General features: G+C 37.8%; 1 protein-coding gene across 11 annotated transcripts in view; it reads left to right on the top strand.

Annotated features, from left to right (window-relative positions):
• Nucleotides 1-12,604, top strand: part of LOC129755587 (epsin-1) — a 253,461-nt gene that overhangs the window by 27,626 nt on the left and 213,231 nt on the right. For 6 of the 11 annotated variants that reach the window (XM_055752157.1, XM_055752156.1, XM_055752153.1 and 3 more), the window contains exons 7-11: nt 309-434; nt 494-623; nt 686-948; nt 1,010-1,102; nt 1,177-1,500. In XM_055752157.1, the coding sequence (XP_055608132.1) occupies nt 309-434; nt 494-623; nt 686-948; nt 1,010-1,102; nt 1,177-1,500 (936 nt within the window). Of the gene's footprint in view, nt 1-308; nt 435-493; nt 624-685; nt 949-1,009; nt 1,103-1,176; nt 1,501-2,126; nt 2,302-12,604 lie in introns of all 11 variants that reach the window. The other 5 variants (XM_055752160.1, XM_055752159.1, XM_055752158.1 and 2 more) reach the window with 3 other exon arrangements.

The raw sequence follows: 12,604 nt of genomic DNA, 5'->3' as shown, positions 1-12,604 counted from the left end.
CAGAAAAAAAGCAGTTTCTTCGTTCGTTTTGGAAATTTTGATTAGTGCCTAAAATTTTACGGTTTTCACAAATTGTGTTATCTATCTTATAACTTATACCAAAGTCGAAGAATTTGGTTGAAAGTGTAAAAAAATTTTTCATGAGCCTTCATAATTTAATTCATTTAAGGCAAAATGATGCGTTTAGTAGATACTATCCATTAACTCTTTATAATTAAAAAATATATTTTTCGCCAAAACACGTAGGGAATCAAACTTAACCAACGTTTTTTGAGAGGAATTATTATATGATCAATGTCCCTTTGTAGCCTCTCCAAGATGCATGGCAACCGAAACGAACCACACCAGTGCCTACCGCTGATCCCTGGCAATCCAACACTGCTAAGCACGATCCCTGGGCACCAGTCAGTGGTGGAATCGACGGGTTATCTGCAGTAAGTTAACAAAATTTCTTCGCTGGCGATAGATTTTATCCTAAAATCCTGTTTTACAGCTTCCTGCTACTCGACCCTCGCCCGTCGGAGCAATTACCTCGCCCACTTCTGACCTAGACGAATTTGACATTATCACCAAGCGGAGTAATAACGGCAATGCAATGAATAACAATCTAAATAACAATGGTGGTGAGTTTTTCACTTACTTTCGCTGCATTCCCACTTTTACTAAGTTTTATGATTCTCAACAGGCTCATTATTGGATGACCTAGATCCGCTCTCATCGGGTAACACTTCCAGTTCCGCCAGCAATTCGATGCCAGCTACCGCGGCTAAGAAGACACCTGCCTCTTTCCTGGGCGAAAACTCCTCGCTGGTCAATCTGGACAATCTTATCAAACCAGTAACACCGGTGATGCCGGGAACTGGCTTAGGTTCCACAGCACCAGCTTACAATCCCTTCGGAGACACCGCACCGGTGCAGAAGAACCTATTTCAGCAAAATCAACCACAGGTATACTTTCAATTGTAATTTTCGAAACAAACTCTTAAACCAAGCCTTTCTCTGTTTTTAGGTACCGTCCATCAATCAGCTGAAACAAACACCATTCCCTGTGACGTTGAATCAGGATCCGTGGGCACCGGTTAGTTCGGCGGCAGCAGCACAGGTAAGTTTTTCGCTTTGAAGTAATCGATAGACAAGATCAGAGGCTAAACATCTTCCTTCTGCATGCCACAAAAGGTGGGTGAGGAAATTTTCCCCTTCGGAATGGAGGGTGGGACTGTTAGTAAATCTAATTTTGAAAACCAATTCTCCACTAACACGAGCAATAACAATAACATCACCGATTTCAATGGGAATCCTCCCACCGTGGACAGGATCGACGATGATGATATTTTCAATACCAACTTTGCCTCCTCGGCGGACGCTCCAATGGCACCGCTCGAGGATGGTGTTATGCTAACAGATGCCAATGTGGCTGAGCTGAAGGATTATTACAAGTTCAGCTTCGGCATTGACGAACCGTGCGATACTCACTCTAACAATGTCAATTGTACTGACCACGTGAGTACATTTGGATAGTGGTAAAACAGCTGCGAATTTTCTAAGTAGAATTATCAGTCGCTAGCAATTGATTCAAAGCTACATTGAGTAAAGTATCGAAGACATTTATGTAACTCACGTATATTTACTGTCTTGAAAATTTTAGAAAATTTGAAAACATTATAGGTTGTTGTTAATCTCTAACTTTGAGTGTTGAAGGTTCACATTTGAATTGTAGGTCTCCATATTCGAAGTATTTAAGTTTTTTATAAATTGCCAGAAACAGAATTGCATTCCAATTTTTTTTACGGTTGCCAATAATAAATCATAAAACAGGTTTTTTGTATGTACTCAAATCTGTCTCCGTAATAAAAGTAGTTTCAAGAACATGTAAGAGTACCTCATTCTATAAATCTACGCTAGCATCCCAACGTGTTTAACCATTTATATTTGCTCATTTTTTTGTCTTTTCATGCTGCTTTGGTAACGATCTACTGCAACACTCTACACCGCGCGATTCACGATCACACAAAATATCGCATCACCACCTACCTAAATACCTGTCTGTTTCTGTGTATCTTGCTCGTATCTTACTTGTGTATTTGTGTGTCTTCACAACTACTATATTCATCAACCACCCTGCGTAGTCCTCGATGGGTAGTTGGACGCTTAAATAGAACTAAACCTGCTACTCCTACATAGTGTAACCAAAAAACAAACGGCAAGAGAACACGCATTGTGACTGAATGAGCGATTGGATTGTTGTGTGACTAACAATCCCCCACAAAGGTGGCTGGTTTTTGGCGAAAGAGTGCATTTTGGGTAAATTGGTTTGTTTTAACATATGAATATGAATGCCATGTGATTTACTAACTATCAAATTCAATACAACTGCTAATGTATTATAATTTTCCCAATTCCAATCCCAATTATTTTGTTATTATGATTTTCTTATTGTCTATAGTCTAATATGCATGCTATTTCTATTATTCTCATTTGCTCCCTAACAACTACTGACAAAGGAATCTGTTCGCAAATCAAAAAATCTCGAACTCGTCAATAATTTTGACAATTCAAATCACACAAAACCAACAGAAAAAAGAGGAAAAAAATTAAATCTAATGTTCTGAGTTTGTACCTATTGTATTCACAAAAGAGAGTTTGTTGAATATGACTTTATTCTTCAAATGGTGATTACAGAATGAAATGAAATCTTTTCAGTCGAAACCTAACAAACCTGATTGCTATGATTTGACCTAATTCGAATATTGGATTGCTATGATTGCACGTGGTAACATTTCCTCCCTTCTAATCTTAGAATAGATTTGATTGAAATCTAGAAGGGATTCTTCGTGTTCGTTGAGGCCGACCGATGGATACAGGAATGAAAGCCTCTGAAGATGAACCACAATCAGCAACAGCGTCATGGAAATCTTCATCTCGTGGTAGGCTAGAAGGAACAGGGCTGTTGATACCTACAGGAACGTCATTCTCTGGATCATGGATCGGTTGAGTTCCCACTTCAACGGGAACTTTGGCCATCGGTAGTGAATTCTGGACTGATTGAACCTTGTTTGGTAACCGCACAGGATCTTGAAGGGGTTCCAATCCAAACATGTCTACCAGTATAGTGAGTGGACTAGCTGATTCGGGGCTTTCTTCAATCGTGGTTTTGCAAGGCTTGAGATGGTTAACATGAAACCGGATCAGCTTCCGCCGCTGATCTAGTAGTACCATGTGATTGCCATTTCCGATTGATTCGATGATAGTTCCGCGTAACCATTTCCACTTGTTGTTTGAGTGATGTTTCGCATACACCTTATCTCCGGGCTTGAACTGTTCTGCACTGAGGTGGCATTGAATCTGGTTGCAAATCGATGATAGCGGATGAGACCAAAGATTGAACAGCTCCATCCAGTCGAGTCCGATTAAGTTGAGATTCGGTTGGCTTGTCACGTAACAGGTCGCAAATTTGGTGATGTTTCCCAGGGTAACGTGACACTGAAGTTTACCGGAAATGTGTAGTGTTTTTCCGGATGCTGATTTTGCTTGATGATCAGTTGATTGAAGCTTTGGAGATCCCAGTTTGTTCCAGACACGTCTTGAAATGACAGTGATGTCAGATGCAGTATCGAATTGCAACCTAACAACTTTGCCATTGATGGTAACGTTGGTGAACTTACGTCGGGATTCGGCAACATGGCTGATTGTGAAAATACTGTTGATGGTTGCCTTCTTCTTCATTTGCTTCTTCTTGTTGGGGTTTGCTGCCGTGTAGCAAAGACAATACCCTTCTTTATGACCGACTTTGCCACAGGATTCGCAGGTGTGGGTGGTGTAGGAACAATCACGAACGTAATGAATTCCGCCACATTGCCAACACGGGGTCCTTGGAATGTTTGAAGCTTTGCTGATGTTCGGCTGATCTTGAGTGGATTGTTTCGACTGATGTCTTTGTTGCTTGACTGAGCACACAAATGTTGATGTCGATGATTTTTGTTCCACCAGGGCCGTGTCATGCTTCAGGTTCTGCAAGCGCTGGCATTCGATGATTAAGGATTCGAGCTTGCAGTCTCCCGCGTCGGTTTCCAACTTTGATAGTAGCCGGGTTCGGATGTCTGAATCACTTGAAGAGCGTAAACCGCAAATAAAGATGAGGGATTTGAACTGATCAGGAGAAATGGCATTCAATTCGAAGTCTTCGCATCGCTTGTTAACGGTTCCAGCATAGGTTACGAAATCTTCGTCAACCTGTTTGGTGAGCTGGAAGCATTGATACCGTTTGCTGAACAATGAAACACGTGTACCAAAGAGTTGCTTCAACTTTTGAACGGTTTCGTGGAATTGAAAATCACGTGGATGATTCGGAAGCAGGAAATTCAGGTACCTGTCGTGGACACCTACGTGTAAACTTCGCAATAAAAGTCGCACCTTTGCCGCATCCTCGAGCTTTGCACCATCCTGGAGAAACAGGTCTTCATACTTTTGAAACCAGCGATCGAAAGTGTGTCCGTTCTCTGGATCATAGTGGAATTCCTTGATGTTGGATGCAAGGGATTCTAGAACCAGCTCCGGATTGTTCGTTGCCCGATTGGGTGCTTCTTGGTTGTTGAAACTTTCCATTAGGGCCATCATGCGTCGGTTTTGGTCAGAAAGTTGCTTGTTCTGCTCCAGAATGGTTAGGAAAATTTCCTCCATGCGCCTGCCAGAAGATTCTCCTTCGTTGGACTTGAACATCTTGAGGTGTGGGTTTGAAACTCTCGTCGCCAAATATTGTATTCACAAAAGAGAGTTTGTTGAATATGACTTTATTCTTCAAATGGTGATTACAGAATGAAATGAAATCTTTTCAGTCGAAACCTAACAAACCTGATTGCTATGATTTGACCTAATTCGAATATTGGATTGCTATGATTGCACGTGGTAACAGTACCTGAAAATTATCACATTTTCAAAGATGATGGGAAGTATTAAAGCATGGATCACTACAAATCTGGACGCATTAAAACGGGTCTATCTCGGAGCTATATAAACGAAATAAAAATGTTTTGTACTTGAAATGTAGGGTTTTTATTGCACTTTAAAGGAAAAATAATAAAAAAATTATTCCGATGTTGTTTTGATGAATTTTCGAACTTTTGGTTGAGTATCGCTCATTATATTTTGAACACCCTATTCGCTGACCTCAGCGGCCATTTTGTTCCACAATCTCTTCATCTCTGTTGCTTCCCGAGTCGTCCTACCATTCTTCTTCATCTTCTGCTTGACAATTGCCCAAAATTTTTCGATAGAGCGGAATTGAGGGCAGTTGGGTGGGTTGATGTCCTTTTCGACAAAATCCATCCGTTGGCCCAATACCACTGTAGAACCTCCTAGCTGTAGTGGCAGCTTGCCAAATCTGGCGAAAACTTAACTAGTCCTTTGTGAAATCTAATGTACGAAAAAAAAAAAGTTTTTCAGGCATTCCTCCTTGAAAATTTCGGAGTCCATGGTATTGTTTTTCACAAAAACCGGAATTTTTCGTCCGCAGCTGCAAATACCTTGCCAGATCAAACACTTTCTTGCAAACTTATCAGCAAAAACGAATTTGAAGTTGCCGGGGACATCACCATGACCAGTGCAGTGCACCACTGCAGTGGCTTTACATAATCTTTGGCCAGAAAGCTGCCCAAAATCCATCTTCACGTACGTTTCGTCATCCATGAGGATGCATCCGTCGAACTTCGTTGGAATCTTCTTGTATAACTTGCGGGCACGTCTTTTGGCTACTAAATTCTGCTTCAATGTCCGGTTTGGTTGCTTACTGGTCCGATAGGATCGTATTCCGTATACCGTAGACGAATTCTGTTGACGGTGCACCGGTCGGCGTTGAATTTCTTGGCAATGTCATAGTCCGACTACCCTGTGTTTTCCTTGATCGTTCTCAACATCTTCAAATGCAGTTTCCGATCCTTAATTCCACTATGACGCTTGGTATGAACCTGCCGATCTATAGTACGCATCTCACGGAAACGTTTGAGAACGCTACACACGGTTGATTTGACCATTTTTAACGATTTCGCGATTTTTTAACCCGACCACGTCGGGTTTTTGACGTGGGTGTTCAAAATTTATTTTCATCTCGCGGCTTCCATCACGTGTAACTTTTTTGAAACAAAACGAATCGTAATGAAATTTTCAGCACTGGTAGAAGAAACATTCCTCTACAAAGTGCTGCCAAAACATCCCAGATCCGACAACTAGGAGCACTATGGTAAAATAAATAGTGCGTCCAGATTTGTAGTGATCCATGCTTTAGAGAAACACGAGATATCAAAGAAAGGAGGAACATAAGCCGTAAATATCATGAATTTTTCAAAAAAAAACAGGATAAAGAAAGATCAATAGTGAGCAATCAATTCCCGGAGTGTATCAATATAAGATCCAGCAGTCAACCGATGGAGTGCGACATGTACGCATGTTGGAGCCTATTTCTTCACGTTCATCGTGGTGTAATTGGCTAATGTGCCGTTTGACTGAAGCGAAATCTCGGTTCCCGTCGGTGAGCCGTTGTATCTTTTTCAAAAAAAAATCATGATATTTTATATAATGCGAAAAAAAAGTTTGTTGTATGATGCTTTGAATATCAATTTTTTTCAATAGAAGTGTTAATTTTGCCAACTTTTACTAAAACAATTAATTAAAAATATGTGGATAGATTTTTTTTCGCAATTTGCATAGTACTTTTTAAAGCCAACAAATACTGCTTCATTGTGTAGAAATGAGATTTTTTTATATCCAGTGGAGTTGTTTTAAAAGCAATCAAAAACAGTCGCGAATGAGTGAATTCACTTCCAAAAAAGCAATATAAACTGTTGAATTTTAGACAAAACTTTGGCATTTTCTAACAAAGAGAATATAGAACTGCTTTGGAAATGGTGAGACGAGACGATTCCGAAACACTAAACTTCAAAGAAATCGGTTGAAATCCAACATCGGCGCTAATAAGTGAATTCACGTCACAAAATTAGATTTGTTGTAAAATTGTATAAGGGAAATGTGCTGATAGCTGTTTTGAGCATCCAGATGGTCGGATTATCGAAAATCGAACATAATTTGGGTATTTTTTGAAATAAAAAAAATATTGAAAGGAAATAATCTTTTATTCTGAATGTTATATAATAGTAATTTGAACGTATGATTCCTCCGTTTATAAATGTAGGTAAATAAAATTTGAAGACTTTAAAGAATGGTTAAAAATAATTGGAAACTTCGTGACGTGAATTCAGTCCACAACCCTGTTTTTTTACACTGAGTAAATTCACGTTACAACTTTAAAGAGGCATAACTTTGTTTGTTGTTGTTCCATCGGAAAGTTACGTACTACATACATCAAATGTGGGTTATTCTTTCCTCTGCAACTTATTTTAAGAAACCAATATTCTTTTTCCACAGACAAGCAATCAAAGTGATATGTACTGAAGTAAAAAATGGTCAATTCTAGCGTGTAAGCGACACAGGGATTGAAATGCTCTTGCTCAAGCGGCTGAGCATCAAAGCTCGAGAGCGAAGAAAGCTGGAGCCAATTCTAGCCCACCAAGAAATGCTCAAATTAAGCTCATACCTCTTCTGGCTCTAGGAAACAAGGTTTTGCATTTTGCTTTGAGTTTGTTAGCTCCAGGAGCCGATATTTCTTGAGCTTGCTGGCTCAGCAAAATTGTAACACTTGAGCCAAATGATGTGTATTGACTTTGCTATTGTGGTGCTGTGTGAGCCAACAGCTTTTTTATGCACCAGGAACTGTGAAAGGGCTTGTTGGGATTAATAAAATGAATGTTAAAGATTTCTTGTAACTGGTAAAAGTTACCACCACTAGTAACTATGAAATAGTAAAATTTACAAATTTTCGGGAAAAACGCCAAATGAAAGGGCTTGTCGCGTGGATTTTTAAAATCAATGTAAGAGATTTCTAGTTACAAGTGAAAATTACCAGCACGGGTAACTATGAAATAGTAAAATTTACAAATTTTCGAGAAAAACGCCAAATGAAACGGCTTGTTGCGAGTATTATTAAATTCAATGTTAGAAAGTACTAGTAACTTGTAAAAGTTACCAGCACTAGTGACTATGAAATAGTAAAATTTCAAAATTTTACTATTTCATAGTTACTAGTGCTGGTAGCTTTTACTAGTTACTAAAACCGTCCAACATTTATTTTAAAAATCCATGCGACAAGCCCTTTTTTAAGTTACCTCACTTGTGCACAAAGAAAGCTGGCGTTGGTTCGAACAGCAGCAGTGAAAACAAGCTCAACGAATTTGAATCGGTTGAGCCAACAAGCTCAAGCATGAGGCATGAGCTAACGGGCTCACGAGGCAAAAAAAGAGCTAAAGATTCTTCCAAATAAGAGCTTAGCAATACGAAGCTCCGGAGACAAAAACGATAGGAGCTTCGTCGATCGCTTTGTAAGCGGAGCTATGGAAATAAAGAGCTATGAAGCACGCTCAAATGAGACTATTTTTCAATCCCTGATCACAACACAAACACCTTAAATTTCTCAATAACCAAATGATATTCTTTTTCAAGATAATCAGTGACAACTTGCTTCATATTTTTATTCTGAAGTAATTTTAGAATTTTTCTTAAATTAAGAAAATTCCGAAAAGGTGATTCAGGTCACGGTGGAATGTGTCTATAGTATTTAACAAAGTATTTCTATACAATCGGTCTTTCTACATTCGAAGTTTCATCAGAACAATTTTTATTATTTGATGACTCACATACAACAAGCTTTATGAGAAGTATATAACCTCCAACTCTGGGCATATAAGTATTATTGAGTGTTTGTTCATATTTAAACTCATAAGTTCATCCCGTATTCGTTAATACTAATTGAAAAGAAATATGGATTGGCAAACCTTAGTGCGCTCAAATATAATAGGTATGATCATTCAGATGGTATTTTAGAAATAAAAGCTCATAAAAGTAGCAGGGAGTGTGAAAATATTCTTCAAACGAGTTACACTGTAAAATCACACGAGAGCTTTTGTACAGTTTTCGAAAATCGCTTCGATAAACTGGGATGTCAATTTTGGTTTTTCCTATCATATCCTATCCTATACTATTGATGTTTACCAGAAATGTGTGGTAAGATTAACCTTGCCTTGAAAAAAGCGTATAACATCAGCCGGGGCTGAATCGAACTACATCGGGCCGAATATAAAACTAAGCCGAACACATCATAAGGTCGAAGATTATTCGGCCCAAGCTGGATTCCTTCAGCAGATTATTCGAGCCGCACATTCGACACATGCAGGCAATCTTAGAAGTTTTCTTGAGTTTACTACATGTTCAACGGCACTTCTGCCCCTCTTTCTAATGTATACACAGATTTTTTTTTATTTCTGGAAACCAGAAAAATTTTGCTGGTTTTTGTCTCGCTGGTTTTCCAGCAAAATTTCTAGTCATATTGATTACTGGAAAGTTCAGCAAACTCAATCGCTGAAAAATTAGCAATTGAAAAAAGGCATTCGATGAGCCCTACAAATGTTTGGTTTTAATTTACGAATAATTATACTGCTTTATTTCTTTGAATGATTTTCCCAAAACTAATTACTTCTTAATGGTTCTATATGTTGGTTATCCACCATGGGTGCACGGACTCACTGCACTTTCTGCCTGAGTGTGTGCTCACATGCATTCTTAGATTATATAGTTCGAAAAATCTCCGATGCGCGCTGCACCATTGCTTCGTATGAACTGTTATGGATTGAGTATTTTGTGTTGATGTAGGTATATTTTGGAAGAACGAGTCAAACAGGTGCGCTAGTTTACTTACAGGTATTCCGGCATCCGTGTATATACCTGGCCAGCTTGCAACTGATTGAACATTCTTATTATATAGTCAATTATAGAAGAAAACACATCTTACCTATGGGATTCGAACCTAAAAGTTTTCTTGCCGATACCGGGAATCGAACCCAGTACGCCTGACATCTCAAAACCAGATTCGCGCCAGCCTATGCGCTAGACCACATCAGCGCTTTAATTACTTCTTCATGGCTCTGTTCAAAAAGTTAATTAATTCATAACTAACCATAGTTTTACAAACAAATTTGAGCACTTCAGCGACAAGGATCCTTGACCTTGCATGCTGCCGTAGGGCTGCGTCCGGTTATCCTTCAGTCAAGATAACGGATGAATTAATCACTCTGTAAAATAAAAACAATCGTTAGATTTGTTGCTAATAGCTGAAGCATCGGAAACGTCTACTTACCAAACATTTCGCCTTAGGCATTCACTTTTTACTCAGTTGAATTTTACCTTCAAAAATAAACAATTTCCGAATCTGACAGATCGATTGCTGATTTGTCAGCAATACGGATCGAATGCTGTAAAATTTCCGGCAAACCAGCAAAACTAACCATGTTTGGTGGTTTCCAGCAAAAATTCGGATTGCTGAACGTTTCCATAAATTTTTGTTGCTTGAAATCAAGAAAAAAATTTATAGTGTATATCTTTGGAATTTTTATCTGTTCCAAGGACTTTGTTCGAAAAATATGCAACACTAACTTTTGTTTACATTTTTTAACACGATACACTAAGTTTGAAAAAAGAACTAAAAATTGATTTTTTTAAAAATATATATTGAACTTTGAAAACCATGAGTACATACAGAATCTCTAAAAATTTAAGGATTTTTTACCCAATTCAACAAGTAAAGCTTTCAGCAAAGTTGTAAATGATAAGGTATAGGAATAAGAGACATCAATAAACGCATTTAGCCCGTCCGGTTTCGAAAGTAGGCTGTTTTGACAACTTTTACTAATTTTTTTTCTTTTTTTTTAACTGGAAGAGATTTTAACATAAAACTTGATCCATCACACTTCAGAAACTTATCTATTGGAATTTGGGAAAAAAATGTATTCTCCTTATTATGCGCATTTAGCAAATAGTAGAATTTCCACTGTTGTGGTCCTCCTGATGAACTAGCCTGAATTTTCCACAACCACATCCAAAACTATATTTATCGATGCACTTTTTTCTTGAAAATAACTTCAAAATTACTTGACAAAATGTCTCAAAATTACTCACATGTAAAAATTACATTGTGAGCTAATTATAAGAAATCAATATTCATTCATGCCTTGAAAAGTTTTACACAAAAGAATATGTATTTAGAGTGTAGTCCTCAATCATCATCTACAAAGGGTATAAAAATCCGATTCTCAAAACTACTCCAGTCACATTTAATCATTGAAAATATTGCATGTTTCACCCCATATCTTAATACATATACAGTGAGCATTCTATACAAGCAACTAATCTGAACCATTTTTTTCAAAAAAGTTTCTTATGTAGAAAAAGTTGCTTATATAGAAAAAAGGAGTATAAATTTTAAGAAAAATCAGTTTGGTGATTTATAGATAAATAAGCGGTTTCATATTTTATTACATAGTTAAAATATGTCGATATTGCCGTTTACACATAACGCCAAGAGTGTTGACAGAAGGTGCTTTTGATACCGTTGCTTAAGGGATTTTATTACATTTTGGTCATGTGTTTGCAACAAGGGTGTATGGTTGGGTGGAAAAAAAATAACCTTAAAGTTTTCATCATGGGAAAAAGTGTTTGCTGTCCCATGACAGGTGGCATTATCGACCAATAAAATTGCTTTTACTGGTAAGCCTTTAGCATCTAAGTGACGAGAAACTTCAGAGATGAATAAATCGTTGTACCACTCCTTAAAAAGCGCAGAAGTTTGCCAAGAATTTTTGGATGATTTTTAATACAGTGAAAAATTTACATTTTTAAAACACCGAGGATTTTTAGATTTTCCAATCATCATCAAATCGAGTTTATGCGTCCAGTTGCATTTACACAAAGCATATTGGTGACCCTTTCCTTCAAGGATTTCCGTCCTACAGCAGTTTTTCCGAAAACGGTAGCGTTTGTTTTCTTGTGCAAACCTTTGTAAACCAGACCGGTTTCGTCACAATTGTAGATCTGTTCCGCTAAAAACCCATTTTCGGCAATAATCTTTTCGAAATCGCTTGTAAATGTAGCAGCACTCTCAGCATTGCAGGAAAGTTTTTCACCGGAAAACGTCAAAATTCTTATGCCGTGGCGTTTTTTGAATTTATCAAGCCAGCCATCACTGGCTGAAAATTCTTCGTGTCCATTGAGTGACCTTTTAAAATCTAGTGCTTTAAATTTGAGCATCTCGTTTGAAACCAATTCGTTTGCTTCTCTCCGTAGTAAAAACCATGCGTATAGTTTATCATCAAGATCAGGGTTTTTTAATGGCTGATTTGTTTTTTTTTTTGATTAGCATACGTTTTTGAGGTGAATTCTTCCAAGTTTTCTTTATTATTTTTTATCCTCGTTGAAGTCGACTTATGGATGTTGTAGCTTCTGCAGATCTCTGTCGGTGTCTTGCCATCTTGGAGTTCATTTAAAATGTATAATTTTGTTTTCAAAGAAATTTATACTCTGCCTTTCTTCTCCATTTTTACGGAAGAATGAAAATTAAAATGAAAAATTAAACCATGGTTGCTTGTATAGAATTTTGGAATAAAAAAAGTTGCTAATGCAGAGGTTGCTTCAACAGAATGTTGCTTGTGTAAAGGTTGCTTATAAAGAATGC

The sequence above is a fragment of the Uranotaenia lowii genome, chromosome 3, assembly GCF_029784155.1.
Source record: "Uranotaenia lowii strain MFRU-FL chromosome 3, ASM2978415v1, whole genome shotgun sequence".
Taxonomy (NCBI): Eukaryota; Metazoa; Arthropoda; class Insecta; order Diptera; family Culicidae; genus Uranotaenia; species Uranotaenia lowii.
This window is presented reverse-complemented; position numbering and strand designations above follow the sequence as displayed.